The following is a 19851-nucleotide window of genomic DNA, read 5'->3' as shown; positions in this document are numbered from 1 at the left end:
GGGCTGGGGGGCAGGTGGGGGTGACGTCGTGCTTGGGGCAGCTCAGTAGACTCTTGTGGGCTCAGTTGGGTCCAACTCTGTGCGACCCTGGGGCCTGTAGCCTGCCAAGCTCCTCTCTTCATGGAATTATCCAGGGAAGAATACTGGAGTGGGTAGCCATGCCCTCCTCCAGGGAGTCTTCTCAACCCAGGGATCGAAGCCACGTCTGCATTGGAGGCGAATTCTTAACTGTCTGAGGCACCTAGGAAGCCCCCTGACTTATGGGTACTTGTTGCGTTTTCCAATGAACACACGGCATGACAGAGGACCACCGGAACCGAGCCAAATGGGCAAACACCCAGCCAACGCAGCTCGGCCTGGCTCCACACCCCTCTGCCACCCCCTGAGGGTGGTGCTCCCGGCTGACCTCAGTGTCCCTGCAGCTATGTGGACATGGGCCCAATCCGGGAAGCACGTAGTCCAGCAGCGGGCAAGTGTTGAGGGCTCTGCCTTCTAGAAAGTTCTCTGCAGCCTGGAGAATGGTCGAGGCTGGAGGCTGTCACCCCTGGGGGCGGGGTCGGGGGGGAAGCGGCAGTGGGTGGAGAGAGATTCAAGAGGCAGAGCCCCCAGGACGCCGTGGACCAGAGAGACGGGGCACTCAGGCCTGTGCCCAGAGTGGGTGCAGGGCTGGCTCTGCGAGGGGAGGATGTGGCTGCTCGCAGACAGACAGCTGGGTGCAGGGGTCCGGGCTGAAGACGGGGTCTCAGCCCTGGCAACAGATGAGGGAGGCAGCGGCTCCTGGAGCGTCCAAGGTGGACGCTGCCCGGGAAGGAGCCCCAAGGACAGGAGGAGGGCAGCAAGACGTGCAGGGGACGTGCCCCCCCGGGGGTGATGCTGGAGGTCAGGGAGGGACGCAGCCACAGCAAGTCCCGGGGAACCTGGCTCGTCTGGGCCAGGGAGCCGGGTGAGGCTGGAGGAGCCTGGCTGGATGCTCCTGGCTGGTGCGGGGTGTGTATGGGTTTGGGCCTGCAGCTCACTCCATGCTGCCCTTGGGGAATGCCCAGACACTGGGGTCTTGGTCCCTGCACCGACCCCCAGGAAGTGACCAGGGCTCAGGGGCGGATGGCTGAGCGCAGGGGCATGGGTGCACAGAGAGCCAGGACCGTCTCGGGGCCGGAAAGGAAAAGGGCAGAGCAAAGACAGAGCAAAGCAATTGAGGGGAGGTGGTCGGCAGGCATGCGGTGGCCGGTGAGAGCTCAGCGGTGGACTGAGGTTGAGTCTGCACTGTGGTCAGGGGAGAGGGCTGCTCCTGTGAGTCCTTAGGAGTAGAGGAGACTGGAAGAGGGACAGAGAGATGGCAGGTGCCGGGGCTGAGGATGCGCAGGGCCTCCGAGGGTCAGTCTTAAAACTTTTCTGCCTGCTTGAAATAATTTCCTCCCAATTAAACCTTTTTTTTTTTTTAAAAAAAAAAAAAAGTCAAACCAAGAAAACTCTTAAACAATGGCAAAATGGTTGTTCTTCAGTTGCTCAGTTGTACCTGACTCTGAGACCCCATGGACCGCAGCACGCCAGGCTTCCCTGTCCTTTACTATCCCTTGGCTTTGCTCAAATTCCTGTCCATCGAGTCAGTGATGCCATCCAGCCGTTGTTCTCTGTCGCCCCCTCCTCTTTGCCGGTATCAGGGTCTTTTCCAGTGTGTCGGCTCTCTGTATCAGGTGACCAAAGTACTGTTGCTTCAGCCCTTCCAATGGATATTCAGGATTCATTTCCTCTAGGATGGACTGGTTTGATCTCCTTGGTGTCCAAGGGACTCTCAAAAGTCTCCTCCAACACCACAGTTTGAAAGCATCAATTGTTCGTCACTCAGCCTTCTTTATGGTCCGACTCTCACATCAGTACATGACTACCGGGAAAACCGCAGCTTTGACGAGGCAGACCTTTGTCGAGAAAGTGACGTCTCTGCTTTTTAAGACACTGTCTAGGTTTGTCTCGCTTTTCTTTCAAGGAGTAAGCATCTTCCAGTTCCACGGCTGCAGTCACCATCTGCAGGGATTTGGGAGCCCCTGAAAATAAAGTCTGTCCCTTGATGATGGGAGGCGGGGGACCCGGACAGGGGTCTCGGGAGGGTCCCGGGCCCACCCTTCTTCAGCAGGTCGGGTGAGTGTGGTGGGCCAAGGAGGCAAGGCAGGGTGGGAGGTGCCAGCCTCAGGGACGGGACGCTGCCAGGGGTCCACTCGGGAGTGGACAGAGCCCTGTGGACTCGGATGGGCTGTGGCCCCTGCGTTCCCTGCAGCTGTGAGACAGGCTTCCCTCCCCCTTCACCTGCACCCTCACCTCGCCAAGGAAAAGCCAGGGGAGCGTCCACCTGGGGCGCCCATGGGGCTTCACCTCTTTAGCTTAGCCCCTGGCAACCTGTCCACCTCTGTCCCCTCTGGTCCCCAAATACCAGCTTCATCTGGGCCCAGACTTGCTCCCCCTCCAGCTCCAGCCCTGGGCCTCCTTGTCACCCTCCTTCCTGACCTCCACTCACTCCCCTTCACAGCTGGTTGGCCTTGGTTTACCCAAAAATGAAATGGGTTTGCAGGTGAGTATACCTGCCTCACAGGACAGACAGGTGAGGACGGAGCTCTGACTCCTTCTGGGAGTCCTCCCAGCTTCCCCAGTCACTGCTCCACGACACACCTGCCTCAGCGCCAGGCCGAGAAGGCTCTCTCTCCTGGCCTCCACCTAGAAGCCTTCAGTGAGCCCTCGGGACTGAGGGCACACGGTCTGGGCCATAATGACCTTGTGTAGAGGGGAGATATCCTCAGCTGGGGCAGGAGTTTGCATGCCCACTGTCCACACTGGGCCCCCAAGGCTCTGCTCATGTCTGGCCCCACCTCCCGACCACCCCATCACCAATGTCCTTGCCAGACTCCTGGCCTTCATCCTCCATTGTCCTGCGGGGCCTGGGGAAGACCTCCAGATGGCCTCCCCCCGCTGTGAATCCAGATGGCTGGGACAAATATCAATAACCTCAGATACGAAGGTGATAGCACTCTCAGGGTGGTATCGTGGACCCTCCACCCGGAATCCTTCGCAGCCAGCCTGGGGCCTTCCCCCTCCTCGCGGCTTCTCCTTCCGGAGCCCTGCTCCTTGAGGCTCTCGTTCCGTCGCTCAGTCATGTCCGACTCTTAGGGACCCCGTGGGCTGCAGCACCCCAGGCTCTCCTGTCCTCTCTGTCTCCTGGAATTTGTTTAAACTCATGTCCATTGAGTCGGTGATGCCATCCAACCATCTCATCCTCTGCCCTCCGCTTCTTTTGCCTCAATCTTTCCCAACAAGTTGGCTTTTTGCACCAGGTGGCCAAAGTATTGGAGTTTTAGCTTCAGCATCAGTCCTTCTAATGAATATTCAGGGTTGGTTTCCAGGGCACTCTCAAGAGTCTTTTTCCAGCACCACAGTTTGAAAGCATCAATTCTTCAGCGTTCGGCCCTTTTTATGGTCCAACTCTCACATCCATACACGACTATTTGAAAAACCATAGCTTTGACTATTCAGATCCTTGTCAGCAAAGTGACATCTCTGCTTTTTAATACACGGTCTAGGCTTGTCATAAGTTTCCTTTAAAGAAGCAAGCACCTTCTGATTTCATGGCTGCAGTCACCATCTGTAGTGATTTCAAACCCAAGAGAGAAAACTGGTCACTGCTTCTACTCACCCTTCTATTTGCCATGAAGAGATGGGACTGGACGCCATGGTCTTCATTTTTTGAATGTTGAGTTTTAAGTCAGCTTTTTTACCCTCCTCTTTCGCCCTCATTAAGAGGCTCTTTAGCTCTTCTTCTCTTTCTACCATTAGAGTGGTATCATCTGCATATCTGGGGTTGTTGATATTTCTCCAGGCAATCCAGATTCCAGCTTGTGCTTTATCCAGCCCGGCATTTCACATGATGTACTCAGAATATAAGGTAAATAAGCAGGGTGACAATATACAGCCTCGAGGTACTCCTTTCCTGATTTTTAACCAGTCTGTTGTTCCGTGCCCAGTTCTAACTGTTGCTTCTTGATCTGCATACAGGTTTCTCGGGAGACAGATAAGGCGGTCTGGTAGTCCCATCTCTTGAAGAATTTTCTACAGTTTGTTGTGATCCACACAGTCAAAGGCCTTCTTGTAGTCAATGAAGCAGAAGTAGATGTTTTTCTGGAATTCCTGTGCTTTTTCTATTATCCAATGAATGTTGGCAATTTGATCTCTGGTTCCTCTGCCTTTTCTAAAGCTCATACATCTGGAAGATTTTGGTTCACATACTGCTGAAGCCTAGCTTGGAGGATTTTGAGCACGGCCTTGCCAGCAGGTGAAACGAGTGTACCTGGACAGTAGTTTGAATCTTCTTTGGCTTTGTGACAGTTTCAGGCTCACTGGAGCTGCCCGCCTTGCAGGGAGACCCAGCCAGGTGCCCAGGAGTCCCAGCCACACCCCTCAGCCTGACCCCCAGCCCCACCAGGGGTCGCGTGTGTGCACAGACCCCTTATCTGCTCCCCCGTCTCCTCAACCCTCCCCGGCCTCCGGTGGCTCCTGTAACCCGCCTGCTGCCCCTGGGCCCCCACCTGACCTGGTCTCTCCCCTTGCAGACTCCCCGTCCCTTTCTGTACCCAGGCCAGGACCCCAGGGCCCGGCTCACCTGATGCCGGAGCACGGGGTGCTGGGGAGCTGCACCACCAAACCCCGAAGCTCCTCCCCGAGTAAAGCCCGCCCAGCGTTGCGCACACTCGCGCGGGAGGAAGCCTGAGCGCGTGATGAGGGTCACGGTGCAGCTGGAGACCCCAGGCCTCCCTCCAGCCCGCTCATGGCCGACCGTCTCTCTCCCAGCATCTCCTTGCTGTGCCCACACCCACACAAGCCCCCCAGGACGCCTCTGCTGGGGTTTCTGCAGCTGGCATCCGTGTCTGGATCCTCCCGAGACCCGACCTTCTCCTGCTTCCTGTCTGTGCTCGCCGATGCCACGCCTGGGCCCCCAGCGCCACCAGGAGCCCTGACTTCTCATCCCTCGTCCCCAGCCTCCCTCAAGGTCTCTCCTCTCCTGCCCTGCCAGCCAGGGCTCCGAGGTCCTCAGAGGAGGGGCCTGGGGCCCCAGGATGAGTGCAGGCCCCTCCCCTCCCACCTGGATGGGGCTGAGAGTGAAGCCCTCTCGGCGCTAAGCCCCGAGGTGTGGGGCTGTTTGTTTCAGCCACTCCTTCCTTCCCTGACTGGCACGTCCCTGAGTCAGCGTCCAGGGCACCGACGAAGCACAGCCCAGCAAGTCCAACAGCAGGACTCACGTCTCCAGGCCCGGAAGCCGGAATCCCAGACCCAGATGCGGGCGGGGCTGGCCCTCTGAGGCCCCTCTCCTGGGTGTGCGGATGGCTGCCCCCTCCCCACGTCCTCCAGGGTCGGCCTCTGAGTGTGTCTGAGCCCTGACCACCTCTTCCTACAAGGACACCGTCAGCGCTCCCGGCGGATCAGACCTGCGTCACCCTCTTCTGCCTTGACCTGGCCCTGCGCCGACCACTTCCCTGATTTCGACCACTGCTCTTCACTCACCCCACCCACTCTCTCACTCACCACCTCCGGCCCCAGAGTCTCATCACCTGGTCACTGGAGGGTGTGGTCCTGACCCTGCTTTCCCTAGGGACCTGTCTCACCCGGGCCTCGGGGGCCACGCTGTCCGTGGCCCAGCCTCCCCGGGGTGGTCTGCCTGGGCATCTCACAGGCAGGCTGTGCACCTGGGCCCTTCTGCCCCCGTCTGCCTCACCCAGACCTCCTCCCGGCCAGCCCCTCAGGACCTGCACACCTCGGCTCAGCACCGCAGGGGGCTAGAAGCCTCCCTGGTGCCCACCCCGCCCTCCCGCAGGACTCATTGTTTCCCCCGGTCCTTCTTTGTGTCACTGGAGACCGCGCCGGGCTGGGAGCAAGAGGGGGCTGAGCGTGGCCTCTGCCTCCTGAAGGCCCCTCTGGAGTCTGTGTGATCGACGGCATGTCTGCTTCCTGGGTGGACCCTGAGCTCTTCCGAGGAAGGCCAACTCTCCTCACCTGCCCCCCAGCGGGGCACAGGGGCCCTCGGACTTGGACACTGGGTCCCCAGGGGTGCCGTCTGCTTCTTGCACGTGTCCTGGACCTGGCAGAGTGGAGGAGGGGGTGGAGGTTTGAGGAGGGTGGGCCCGGGGCATTTCTGCCTGGCGCTGTGAGGTTCTCGCACACGCATGCAGAAATGGGGTGGAGGGAGAAGGGGAGGCTGGAGGTGTGGTCAGCAGCTGGTCGGCCCCGGGACGTGGGGGGCAGCTGAACCTGGGGTCGGGCAGAGCCTCAGGGCAGGAGCTGGACCTCAGGAGGGGAGAGGGTGGCGGAGCAAGATGCGGCCAAGGAGGAGGAACCCGGTGAGCTGCGGGACGCTGCCCCCCTTGGGCCCAGAGCCCGGGCACCCTCCGGCACGGCTGCCATGGGCCCCCACCTCCCAGGTGTGGGAACAGAGTGTCTCTCACCCTCCAGCTTCGGCAAGTGTCGGGGCCTCTTTGCTGGACACACAGCAGAAGGCAGGGGTGTGAGCGTCCTGGAGCGGCTCCCACACCTCCCGTCCTGGAGCCCGAAGGTGGGGACCCAGTTGTCACAGAAGTTCCTCCTGGCCCCTCCCCAGTGTCTGGTGGTTTCCTGGGGCTTTTTGGCTTGAGATGCACCACCCCCACCTCGCTTTCATCTTCAGTTGGCGTCTCCCGACAGGCCGGAGGCTGCCTCCAAATTTCCCCTTTTTGTACAGACATCAGTCATCCTGAATTATGACCTAGTGACCTCATCTTCACTGGCTGCATCTACAGTGACCCTATTTCCAAAGAAGGTCCCGTTCTGGGGCGCTGGCCCGCGGGGCTCCAGCCTACGGATTTGGGGACACAGTTCAGCACCTCCACAGGAGGGATCTGTTGCTTCTGGGCCTTTGAGGGTGGGGATGGGCAGAGAGGACACTCTGTGGAGGGCCCCAGGATCTGGTGAATGCTTGGTGGTGCGGGCCAGTCCCGAGTCCCCCAGCCTTGGGGGCTGGCAGAGTCCAGGGGCAGCAGAGAGACCCCAATAGTTCAGGAAAGTAAAGAAAACTGTGAGTGAACACGGGGGTGGATGAGGGGGCTCCTGTTGGCAGGGCAGCTCAGGTTGGGCCCCAGAAGTCTGGAGAGCAGGGGCCAACGAGGGGTGAGCCAGCCGAAGGCCCAAGGTTCGGGAAAGGGGACCATGCTCTGGGAGTGCACCCAGGAGACACCCCCCAGGGAGGTCACCACCCTTCACGTGGAGGCTTAGGGACTGGGACCATGCCCTCTGCCTGGGGACAGCAGCCGTGCAGAGGTGGACTTCGAGGCTGGGACTGCGGGCGGGTGGGGGGCTCCTGTGCAAGGTCCCAGCCCCCACACCCTGCACTTCAGCCTCACCTCCGCCTCTGGGCCCTCCAGGCCCCTGCAACTTGCTCAACGCTTCCTGGTGACTCGTGGTTTTTTTCTCTTCTCCTCTTGCAGCAACAGATTAGAAAACAACACCCCAACCCCAGCCCCGATGCACTCCAAACCTCAACCTGCAGCCGGAAGGGGGAAGTGAAACCCGGCTGGGGGTGGGGGCTCCAGGGCAGCCGCCCCAGGAAGCGCCCAGAGCTGCAGTCACACGCACAGTGAGGACTGATGGCGGACACTCCAGGCCACCCCGGCTCCGAGGAGCGGCAGGAGCTGCTGGCAGAAGAAGACACAGGGTAAGGCCCCGGGCCGGGCCACACGCATGCCCAGGCCTGCACAAGCCTTTGCATCTGCACGCTGTGGGGCCGCGCTTAACCCGAGGTCTGCGGCACTGCGGGGCCCGGCTGGACGTGGCTCACAGGCTGCTGCAGGGCGTCTTCCTGGGTCCCTGTCCCCACCCTGCCTGGGGCAGCTAGATGCTCTTCTGTCCACCGCTGCAGCTGGGCCTCACTGGGAGAGGTGGGTTCACCCACCCGCCAGTGGGATGCGAACCGGGCTCCAGGCAGCTGGACACCCAGGGAAGAGCCCGGGCCTCGGGCAGGCAGGACGGAGACTGTGAGGGCAGGAGGTGGGGTGGGCCCTGTCCAAGAGGCCTGGCCAAGAGGGTTGCTCAGCCTCGGGAGCCTCGAAGCCTGTGCTGGGAGTCCGGCCAGGCCCTCTCCTGGGCCCCCCTGACCCGCCAGGGGTGAGGAGGCAGAGGGCGCTGCGGGGTCTGTGTGCCCAGCAGGTGGGGGGATGTGAGGGGCTGACCGGGGCTTCGGGGGGGGCTGCGCATGGGGACAGCCGGAGCTGGGAGGGGACGCTGGCCACCCGGGTGTCTGCAGGAGGCCGCCGGGCTCTGTGGAGCACCCTCGCCTGAGAGGGGGGGAGGTGGGGTCCCTGGCTGTGGGGGTCTGATGGTCCCAGGGTGCAGGGGCTGCACAAGAGAGCGGCCAGGGCTCGTGGACGGACAGCAGTCGGGGCGTGGGCAGCTGTGTGGGGAGAGGCCACGGGCCCAGCGGGAGGGTGGCGGGAAGGAAGGAGCAGAGGGAGGCGTGAGACGCTCAGAGCCACAGGACCGAGGCGGAGCCGAACAGCTGCCCCCACTTGCTCCAGGGCCGCTGCGGGGGGCAGGCGAAGGGAGAGCCAGCTGGCCCACTAGGACCCCCGCCAGCCGGGCCACCACAAGCCAGGCTCCCCACGGCCTCAGGGTCTCCTTGCAAAGTGGATTCTGCCCCCAGCTCTCCCATGGGAGGTTGGAGGCAGTGGTACCCGGTTCCACGATGATGCTTTTATTGATGAGGAAGGGAGGCTGGAGCTGTCAGCGAGGCGCACGCACGGGCAGGTGAGGGCGGCGCACGGGCGTCTCCTCCCTGCCGAGCTCCAGGGGAGCCCTGGGTGGGGGCCATGGGCCTGAGTCCTGGGGGGCAGGGGCAGCTGGGCAGCAGCTGGGCAGCTGGGGTCCAGGGGGGTCAGGGCGCACGTGCCCACCCCGGGCTGTCGGGGGTAGCTGGGGGTTGCAAAGCAAGACCCACCGCTTGCGGTAGAGGAGGGGAGAGAGGCGTGACCCAGGCTTGCTGCCCCAAGGAGGCGGCCTGTCCTCCTGCGGGGCCGGCGCACCGCACGGAGCAGGTGACAGGAACAGCTGTCCTCGCTCGGGAATGGCTCTGCACGTCAGCGCTGCCCAGCCCGGGCTCTCATGCGCCTCCGGCCACCGCATGTCCATAGAAGGGCACAGCTTGCGCGGCGGCTGGCAGGGGCCTGCCCGCTCCTTGGCCCCATCCTTGACCCCCCCACCAGCTGTCGTGCACGCGGAGGAGAGGGGGCGATAGAGGCAATGGCCACCAGCCCCGGGCTGGGCGGCTCGCCGGGGCCTATCCCTGGGGCTCTGGGTCTGTCGGGCGCTCGGCGGGGAGGATCAGTCCAGAGACATCCCTCGCCCTGGAGCTGGGCGCCCCCAACATCCACCCCCAGGCACAGTGCGCGTCCTGACCTTTCAGAATGAAACTGAGACCCAGGGCGGGGGGGTGGGGGGGTTCTCGTTTCACAAGGTGACGAAGGGAAGCGGGGATTTTCCTGTCTGGGGTGACAGAGAAGTCCCGACGCCCAGGCAGGGGACCTGAGGCTGGGAAGCCCCTCCAGGGGGGCCCCCGGAGGGCCAGGGTCTGCTGGGACAGAGAGCAGAGCTCAGAGATGGCCGAAGACTGTCTCCCAGCCCCCACTGGCCGCCCGCAGCAGAGCCGTCAGGTCGGTGGGTCCAGGGCAAGCCATCCCCTCAGACTGCCTGCGCACGGGACCAGCCCCCTCAAACTGCCCCACTCTCCCTGTCGCCCACTTGCCTCTCCAGCAGGCCCAGCACCACTTGGAGCAGCGAGTGGCGCCAAAGCCCGCTCAGGAGGGCGGATGGCCCCCCCAGCCACGCGGGCTGATGGGGCGGAGGGATGGGGGCCACACACTGGGGCTCCTCTCCCGGCCTCCGGCCCAGATCCGGGGGCGGCAGTCAGAGCTGGGTCAGGCCTCAGGACCCCCAGGTGGGCCTCGTCTCCTCCTCCCCCAGGTCAGGGGTCTCGGGCGCCCGGAAATTTCCCAGGGGAGCGGGAAAGCTGAGCTCAGCGCAGATGATGGATGCCTTCCTTCTGTGCCTCCTCCCGCCTCCATCTGGACCCTTCACATCCCCTCCTCGGTGCGGGGGAGGGAGAGGACCTTCACACACACGGGGAAGTCACTGCAGGGCCCACCCTGCCGACTTGGGAAGCCGGAAACCCTTCCCTGCCTCCCCACCCCCTTCCTGGTCCCCATCTGCCTTCTCAGAACAATCCTGGAGCCCCAGGGGCAGAACCGGGGGGGGGGTCTTGGGGTCAGGATGGGCGGCCCCTGCCAGAGGGGTACCGTGGGTCGAAGCGGCGCTGCCCACCCCCCGCGCCCCCCGCCCGGCCAGCCTCTGCAGCAGCACCCCTCGCAGGGCCCAGAGCAAGGGCCAGCCCTCCTCGGGCAGTGGCCAGAAGCCCCCAAGGCCAGCCCTGAGTGCCGACTTTGCCTTCCTCGGTCCTGACCCAGGGCAGGGGCTGGGTGGGCCCAAAGACCCAGGGCAGATGGCACCGACTGCTGAGGCTGGCCTGGGACTTTCTGGGGTGACTGCACCCCACCCCGAGGCCTCAGTTTCTTCACGTGCACAGTCATCACTCACAGCCTGGACCGGCCTCGCTGAGCGCTGGAAGCACTGCCCAGCCAGGCAGGCCGGTGCCAGGGCCCCTTTCCACGGGCAGAGCTGAGGCTTGAGGGCTGCACCCGCTGCTGGAGGGCAGCTGGTCACTGGCTCTGACCATCTGCTTTCCTGCAGGGGCCCAGACTCCCTGAGACACAGCGAGGAGTCGGGAGGACCCAGAACTGGCTGGGCCGCCCTCAGAGGCCCTCAGAAATCCCATAGACTGGTGCTCCCTGAGTTTTCTGGGATGTGGAGAGCCATCCTAAACAGAGCACAACTCAGAAGACACCCCGGGGTCTGCCCCCAAAGCAGAGATGGGGTTTGGCACTGGCAGGGGCAGCAGGTCCTCTCCAGGGCCCCCTGGAGAGGTGCCCTCAGCTTCTCCCCCAGGCCCAGCCCCAGCCCCGTGCATCTCGGGGTCCTCTTTCCAATGGCTGCTCAAGGCCTTCTTGGAGAAGGGGGTGGAGAGGAGGCCTGGGCCACAAGGCCACCAGTGAGGGCAGTTCCCAAACCTCCCCGGCCCTGAGACAGACTCTCATTGCCATGAGTGGAGACCCAGCGGGGAAGGCGCAGCTGGGGTGCAGGCCCCGGGAAAGCTCAGCCAAAGGGGAGCCCCTCACACCTCCCCTCACACACGCGAGCCTGGAGGGAGGGGGCCGGGCCGGCCTGTGAGGGTGTGGAGTTTACAGGAGATAAGGGGATGGGGAAAATCAGGCCTCCTCACCGGCCAGCACGGCCCTGCAGTGCCAGACACAGGCAGATAAGGGGTGGGGGGTGATGGGAGAGGAAAGCCCTGGCCCTTTCCTGGGGTCAGGCCTGTCTGTCCGCACTCCATCAGCTCCCTGCCTCTGAGCCAGGAAGGTGGGAGCGGGTGGGTGGAGAAGCGAGCACCGTCTGGTCCCCTGGCTAGCGGGGAGGGGCTGTCTGGGAACCTGGGAGCTGGGTGCGCCTCGCCCCGCAGGAGCCTGGAGCAGGGCCAGCGCCAGGGGCGAGAGGACCCAGCGATCCACAGGCAGAGCTGGCAGGGAGTGGTGGGGGGGGGGCAGCCTCAGCCTCCCCACTGTCCCCCGGGTGAGTGAAGATCGGGAGAGGGTCGCTGCCCAACTCTGTGCCCGGGAGGTGGGGCCTCAGACGCTGCACTTTTCCGCCCACCAGGGGAAAACACAAGCCCCTCACTCCAAAGGGGTCTGTGCCCCTCTGGGAGAGGACCTGCTCTGCGGATGGCTTCCCTTCTGAGGTCCCAAGGCTGCCCACGCACCCTCTCCTCTTCAAAACAGAAGTGGGACGTGGGACAGATGGATCCAACCAGTTGGTTCTAGAGGGATCTGGAAAGACAGCTGGGCCTTTCTCCCGGTCCCAGCCCCTCCCCAAACCCCAGCTTCGTGAGGTTCCCACCACAGCACCTGGCCCCTCTCCCCTTGCTGGACTGAGGCTCACATGAGACAGGCGAGCTCTCAGGAACACTGCTGTACCGGAGGCCCCTCTTCCACACTCCGGCCCTCACAGACTCTCACTGTTTGATACATCTTTTTTTAAAAAAAATCACTGATCTGGCTTTACTGGGTCTTAGTGGCAGCACGCAGGATCTTCACTGATCATGCGGAATCTTTCGTTCGGGCGCGTGGGCTCCCCCGGCGGCGTGCGGGCTCCAGGGCCCGGGGCTCAGTAGCTGCAGGGTGGGCTTAGCTACTCTGTGGCATGTGGGAGCTTAGTCCCTGGACCCGTGGCCCCTGCACTGCAAGGCGGAATCTTAACTGGTGGACCACCAGGGAAATGCCTGACGCGCCTTTCACTGAGATATAGCTCTGTGTGCGTGCGTGCGTGCGTGTGAGATGTCTAAACAGGACAGAGCCCTCCCTCCCCAGTCCTCACTGAAGTTCTGTTGCGGCCCTAACCTTACTGGGGAGAGAGCACGCGCCTCTGTCTTCTATAGCCACAAGCTTATGAACCATGTCTTAGTCACAGAAGAAAGAAAAAGGATAAAAAGACGCAACAGAAGAAAAGCCTAAATGAAGAAAGGCAGGAAGTAGGAACAACTGGCTGATGGATGGATGGACAGATGCGTAATAGGTGGACGGAGGGATGGAGGGACGGTGGGTAAAGGGGCAGATGTGTGCCTGGCTGGGCGGGCGGATGCGTGCATAGGCGGATCGATGGCGACTGCATGGATGGGTGTTTGGATAGATACATGGTGGGGAGCTGGGTAGCTGGCTGGCCGGCTGGGTAAGTAGATGGATGGAGGGATGAGTGGACAGATGGATAGACGGTGGAGTGAAGGGTGCATAGAAGGAAGGAGAGGTGGATGGGTGGGTGCGAGGGTGGGTGGTAAGTGGATGGATGCATGGATGCGTGGATGAAGGATACGGGGTGGCTGAATAACGGGATGATGGGTAAGTGGATGATGAATGAATAGCTGGATGGAAGGACAGATGGACGGATGGCTGAGTGAGCAGGTGAGTGGATGAGTGACTGGGTGGGTGGGCGAGTGCTGGTTGGGTGAATGGGCGGGGGGGTGAATGGGTGCAGAAGGGCGGGCGGGCTGGCTGGCGGTTGGATGAGTGGACGGATGAGTGGGTGGACAGATGGATGCTGAGAGGAGGGATGCGGGACGAACGGATGCGTGGCTGACGCGAGAATGAGGGCACGGAGAGAAGGGATGAATGGGCGATTTGCGGGTGAGAGAATAGTCGGATAGGTGGGTGGGCGGATGGACGGGCGGATGGATGAGCAAACAGCTGGGTGGATGAGCGAGTGTATGATGACTGGATGGACAGCGGACGGGTGACCAGATGGGTGAATTTTGGGTGGATGGACAGCTGGATGGATGGATGGGTGGATGAGCGAATGAGTAGGTTGATAAAGGTATGAACGGAGGGATGTTTGGATGGAGGGATGATGTGTGAATTGATTGGTGGGTAGGTAGATGGCTGGACGGCTGGATGTAAAAATGGATTGATAACGGGTGGGTGGATGGATGAATGGATAGGTGGAGAGATGGAAGTTGATTAAATGGATGGATGAATTATGGGAGGATGGATGGGTAGGCGAGTGGATAGACGGATGACGGGTGGATGAGTGTGTGGGTGGATGGACAGGTAGGTGGATGATGCATGGATGAGTTTGAAGACAGGCATTAGTTATGGGTAAATAAATGTAACGTTATAGATAAATAACTGGGCAGATAAATGCAGATGGATATACATAACTGGCAGCTTTTTACGAGTGGGCAAGTTTAATTCAAATGACCGTTATGTTTACTACTGTGGGCAAGAATCCCTAGAAGAAACGGAGTCGCCCTCATGGTCAACAAGAAAGTCGGAAACGTGGTGAAAAAGTGAGAGTGAAAGTGAAGTCGCTCAGTCGTGTCCGACTCTTTGAGACCCCATGGACTGTAGCCCACCAGGCTCCTCAGTCCACGGGATTTTCCAGGCAAGAGTACTGGAGTGGGGTGCCAGCGCCTTCTCCCTGAAATGGGGTACTTGGGTGCAATTTCAAAATGACAGAATGATCTCGGTGCATTTCCAAGGCAAACAATTCCGCGTCACAGTATGCCCCAGCCACATCTGTGCCCCAGCCACTGACGCTGAAGAAGCTGAAGTTGACCAGTTCTATGAAGACCTACATGGCCTTTTAGCACTAACACCAAAAAAACCTGTCCTTTCATTATAGGGGACTGGAACGCAAAAGTAGGAAGTCAAGAGATCCAAGGACTAACAGGCAAGTTTGACCCTCAAGTACCAAATTAAGCAGGGCAAAGGCGAACAGGATTTTGTCCAAAGAAAACCCACAGCAAACACCCTTTCCAACAACACAAGAGACAATTCTACACATGGATAGCACCAAACGGGCGATGCCAAAATCAGATTGGTCATATTCTTTGCAGCCAAAAATAGAGACGTTCTCTACAGTCAGCAAACACAAGACCTCAAGCTAATGTGGCTCAGGTCATTAGCTCCTTCCTGCAAAACTCAGGCTTAAATTGAAGAAAGTGAGCTATGCAGCTGTGACCGATAGGCCATTCAGGTATGACCTAAATCACGTCCCTTACGATCATGCAGTGGAAGTGACAGATAGATTCAAGGGCCTGGATCTGATAGACAGGGCGCCTGAAGAGCTGTGGACAGAGGTTCACGACACTGTGCAGGAGGTGGTGACCAAAATCATCCCAAAGAAAAAGAAATGCAAGAAGGCAAAACGGTTATCTGAGGAGGCCTTACAACTAGCTGAGAAAAGAAGAGAAGCTACAGGCAAAGGAGAAAAGGAAAGATATTCCCATCTGAATGCAGAGTTCCAAAGAATAGCAAGGAGAGATCAGAAAGCCTTCCTCAGTGATCAGTGCAAAGAAATAGAGGAAAAGAACAGAATGGGAAAGACTAGAGATCTCCTCAAGAAAATCAGAGGTACCAAGGGAACATTTCATGCAAAGATGGGCACAGTAAAGGACAGAAACGGTATGGACCTAACAGAAGCAGAGAGATTAAGAAGAGGTGGCAAGAATGCACAGAAAAACTGTACAAAAAAGTTCCTAATGACTCAGATAATCATGATGGTGTGATCACTCATCTAGAGCCAGACATCCTGGAGTGTGAAGTCAAGTGGGCCTTAGGAGGCATCACCACGAAGGAAGCTAGCGGAGGTGACGGAATGCCGGTTGAACTGTTTTGAATCCTAAAAGATGATGTTGTTAAAGTGCTGCACTCAATATGGCATCAAATTTGGAAAGCTCAGCAGTGGCCGCAGGACTGGAAAGGTCAGTTTTCATTCTAGTCCCAAAGAAAGGCAATGCCAAAGAATGCTCGAACTACTGGACAACTGTGCTCATTTCCATGATAGTAAGGTTATGCTCAAAATCCTTCAAGCTAGGGTTGAGCATTACGTGTACTGAGAACTTCCAGATGTAAAAGCTGGGTTTAAAAATGGCAGAGGAATCAGAACTCAAATTGCTATCTATTGGATCATAGAGAAAGCAAGGAATTCCAGAAAACATCTACTTCTGCTTCATTGACTACAAAAATCCCTTTAACTGTGTGGATCACAACCAACTGGAAAATCCTTAAAGAGATGGGAATACCAGACCACCTTATCTGTCTCCTGAGAAACCTGTGTGCAGGTCAAGAAACAACAGTTAGAACCTTACATGGAACAGCTGATTGATTCAAAATGAGGAAAGAAGTATGTTAAGGCTGTCTATTGTCACCCTACTTATTTAACTTACTCAGTTCAGTTCAGTCACTCAGTCATGTCCGACTCTTTTCGACCCCATCGACTACAGCATGCCAGGCTTCCCTGTCCATCACCAACCCCCGGAATTTACTCAAACTCGTCCATTGAGTCAGTGATGCCATCCAGCCATCTCATCCTCTGTCGTCCCCTTCTCCTCCTGCCTTCAATCTTTCCCAGCATCAGGGTCCTTTTTGACGAGTCAGGTTTTTTGTTTTTTTGCATCAGGTAAAGTATTGGAGCTTCAGCTTCAGCATCAGCCCTTTCAATGAATATTCAGGACTGATGTCCTTTAGGATTGACTTGTTGGCTCTCTCCTTACAGTCCAAGGGACTCTCAAGAATATTCTCCAACACCACAGTTCAAAAGCATCAATTCTTCTGCGCTCAGCTTTCTTTATGGTCCAACTCTCACATCCACACATGGTAGGCAGAGTACATCATGAGAAATGCTGGGATTGACGAAGCACAAGCTGGAATCAGGATTGTGGAAGAAATTTCAATAACCTCAGATCTGCAGATGACACCACCCTTATGGCAGAAAGGGAAGAGGGACTAAAAAGCCTCTTGATGGAAGTGAAAGAGGAGAGTGAAAAGGTTGGCTTAAAGCTCAACATCCAGAAAACGAAGATCATGGCATCTGGTCCCATCACTTCACGGGAAATAGACGGGTAAACAGTGGAAACAGTGTCAGACTTTATTTTTTGGGGCTCCAAAATCACTGCAGATGGTGACTGCAGCCATGAAATTAAAAGACACTTGCTCCTTGGAAGGAAAGTTATGACCGACCTAGATAGCATATTCAAAAGCAGAGACATTACTTTGCCGACTAAGGTCCGTCTAGTCAACACTATGGTTTTTCCTGTGGTCATGTATGGATGTGAGAGTTGGACTGTGAAGAAGGCTGAGCACCAAAGAATTGAAGCTTTTGAACTGTGGTGTTGGAGAAGACTCTTGAGAGTCCCTTGGACTGCAAGGAGATCCAACCAGCCCATTCTGAAGGAGATCAGCCCTGGGTGTTCATTGGAAGGACTGATGCTGAAGCTGAAACTCCAATACTTTGGCCACCTCATGCGAAGAGTTGACTCACTGGAAAAGACCTTGATGCTGGGAGGGATTGGGGGCAGGAGGAGAAGGGGACGACAGAGGATGAGATGGCTGGATGGCATCATGGACTCGATGGCCGTGAGTCTGAGTGAACTCCGGGAGTTGGTGATGGACAGGGAGGCCTGGTGTGCCGCGATTCATGGGGTCGCAAAGAGTCAGACACGACTGAGCGACTGAACTGAGCTGAACTGATGGGCAAAATAATGGATAAAATGCGCGTGTGTGGGTGTACACTCCGTCGCTCAGTTGGTCCCGTTCTCTGCAACCCTGATGCACCGTAGCCCACCAGGCTCCTCTGCCCGTGTTTCCAGGCAAGAATGCTGCAGCAGGCTGACAATTCCTACTCCAGGGGACCTTCCAGACCCAGGGGCTGAAGCCGCGTCTCCTGCATGCCGTGTATTGGCAGGTGGGTTCTTTGCCACTGTGCCACCCGGGAAGCCCCGATGTGTACGTGATAGGACAGGCATACACGTTTTCAGGCACAAGCGGAGGTATGACTTGCCAGGTGGGAAGATGGAGCACGTGTGGATGGATGAATAGGCAGATATATCAAAGGATGTACGGATGGGAAAGATAGCGAAATACTGATATTTAGATGAATGTGAGTACAGTAGGATCTTTAGAGAGACGGACGGACGGACGTGTAACAGATGAACACAGTTCACCAGCTGGGTAGCAGGGCCAATGGACATACAAATTGATGAACACGTGGATAATAGCAATGAACATATTTTCAGTAGTTATTTTGCTCAGAATGGATGGATACCTAGCTAAATGCCTCTTTTAAGGGTTTTACATGCTCTACCTGTATTAAGACCTTTAAAATCATGGATGGAGGGACTTACGGGGGATAGACGGGTAGGTGATGCGTGGAGAACGGATGGATAGGTGATGGATGGATTGAGTATGGATGGATTGATGTTGAACGGAAGATGGATGGGCAGATGAATAGATAGATGATGGATGAAAAAGAGATGGTGGAGGATGGATGGAAGGAAAGAGGATGGACGGAGGATGCACAAACAGGGGGATGGATGGATGGATGGAGAGAAAACGGTGACGCTGACGCCAAACACTCTGCCCTATTTTTCCTGCTGGGACATGCCTTAGTTGTGAAACTGTGACCCCTCACCGCGGCATGTAAACTTCTACTCTTGCTGCTGATACCTCCCACCCATCAGTCTGATAAGCAATTGTGCAATTCTGTTTAAGTTTCAGGGACAGGAAACTCCCACCACCCCAAGGCAGCCCTTTCCCCTGTGGAAATATTTTTCCTTCTTTTGAACCGAAATATGCTTTGGCACATTTCATTCCCGGCTGGCTGTGGCTGGGATTCCAGAACTAAGAGCAGGGGGCAAGGAGGATATGGCCAGTTGAGATGGGAACAAAACGCAAGCTCCCTTTCCTGGGGTGATCTGGCTCAGCCCGCAGCCCAGCCCTGCAGTCCCCCTCTCCCCGCTCCTCCTCGCCCCACCAGCATCTGGGGGTCTCTGCATCTCTGGCTGGGGGCTGGACACACAGTGGGCACAGCGGCCTCCACAGCACACCCCACACAGTCTCTGGCCCCTCCTGGCTTGTGCAAGGGGAGGCGGTGGGTCCCAGGACGCAGCCTGGTGCGTGGGGGCCAGTCTGAGCCAGAGGGCTCACCACAAAGCCTCCAGCAGGCAGCGCCACGCAGAGGCACCGAGGACCTGTGGGCCACGCAGAGTCTCTCCAAAGGCTGCTGCCTCCTCCAACACACGGGCACTCACCCCACGTCCCCCCATCCTCTGGTCTGATCCCAACCTCACGCTTCGTTCCCTCGCACGTCAGCAGGAGCTCCCAGCCCCGACAGCCTGGCGCGGCAAGTCAGGGAGGCAGAGGCCGTGCAGTGGTGCCGGGGTGGCCGGCAGGCTCCCAGCGGGCTTGGTTCTGGCTCTGCCGGGCCCTGACCTCAGGTACCAGTCTGAGCCTTGGTCTTCCCACCTGCGGCACGGGTCTATGGTGGCATCTGCCTCTCGGGGCGTTCGAGGGCGTGAGTGAGCCCACCAAGCTGCTGGACACGAGGCGGCCTGGCCCGGAGCTGGCCCTCGGTGACTCCCCGAGGGCGAGCCGGGTCGGGCCCTCCCCGGTCCGGCCAGTTGCCCGGTGTGCTCCACAGTGAGTCACCAGGGGCGCCTCAGCCCAACCGGAGGAACAGTGGGCTGGGCTGCTGCTCCTGGAGCCTCGGCCAGAGCCCGGGGGGCGAGAGGGGCTGCTGGCCAGGCCACCGTGCTGACCTCGTGCCTCTGGCCACTGGTGGGGAGCACGGCCGTCCCGCCCAACAGGCGAGCCTGCAGTGGCCTCAGGAGCCTCCCGGGGCCGTCTGTCAGAGGCGGGGTGGGCAGCAGCCTCCCCACCGGGGAGCTGACGGCATTCCCGGGGTGCCCCGGCCTGCTCCTCGAGGTGATAACAGGAGCCGAGGACTGGGAAGAAGCAGCGGGAGCACGGAGACTGGGGGGAGAAGGGGGGGAGGGAGGAGGGGGAGGAGGGGGGGAGGAAGGAGGGAGGAGGGGGGGAGGGGGGCAGACAGAGACCGAGACACACCAGGGGGAGAGAGGAGGCTGCGGGACCAGGGGGGCCAGAGGGCATCAAGCGGAGGAGCCGGGCCTGGCCTGGGACGGCCGGGCAGGGGGCGAGGGCAGGGAGCACAAGGTTAGGGCCAGGCCTTGAGAGGCGGCGAGGATGGGGGCCGGGGCGCAGGGGGAGGGGGCGCTGCGAGGCGTGGGGGGCTGGCAAGGGGGCGAGGGCAGGAGGGGGAACCAGGAGGCAGGGGGCTGCCGCCTGCCCAGCACAGGCCTCCCAGGTCTTGCTCAGGCCCCAGGCTGCCGGGCGGCGA

General features: G+C 59.2%; 1 protein-coding gene across 3 annotated transcripts in view; it reads left to right on the top strand.

Annotated features, from left to right (window-relative positions):
- Window positions 1–7629: 7629 nt before the first annotated feature.
- The window catches only part of LSP1 (lymphocyte specific protein 1), a 35817-nt gene continuing 23595 nt past the window's right edge, over window positions 7630–19851 (top strand). For all 3 annotated transcript variants that reach the window (XM_027960048.3, XM_027960045.3, XM_027960042.3), the window contains exon 1: window positions 7630–7720. In XM_027960048.3, coding sequence (XP_027815849.1) covers window positions 7653–7720 — 68 coding nt within the window. In that variant the 5' untranslated portion in view covers window positions 7630–7652. The remainder of the gene's footprint in view (window positions 7721–19851) is intronic.

The sequence above is a fragment of the Ovis aries genome, chromosome 21 (genome assembly GCF_016772045.2).
Source record: "Ovis aries strain OAR_USU_Benz2616 breed Rambouillet chromosome 21, ARS-UI_Ramb_v3.0, whole genome shotgun sequence".
In the NCBI taxonomy this organism is placed as follows: Eukaryota; Metazoa; Chordata; class Mammalia; order Artiodactyla; family Bovidae; genus Ovis; species Ovis aries.
This window is presented reverse-complemented; position numbering and strand designations above follow the sequence as displayed.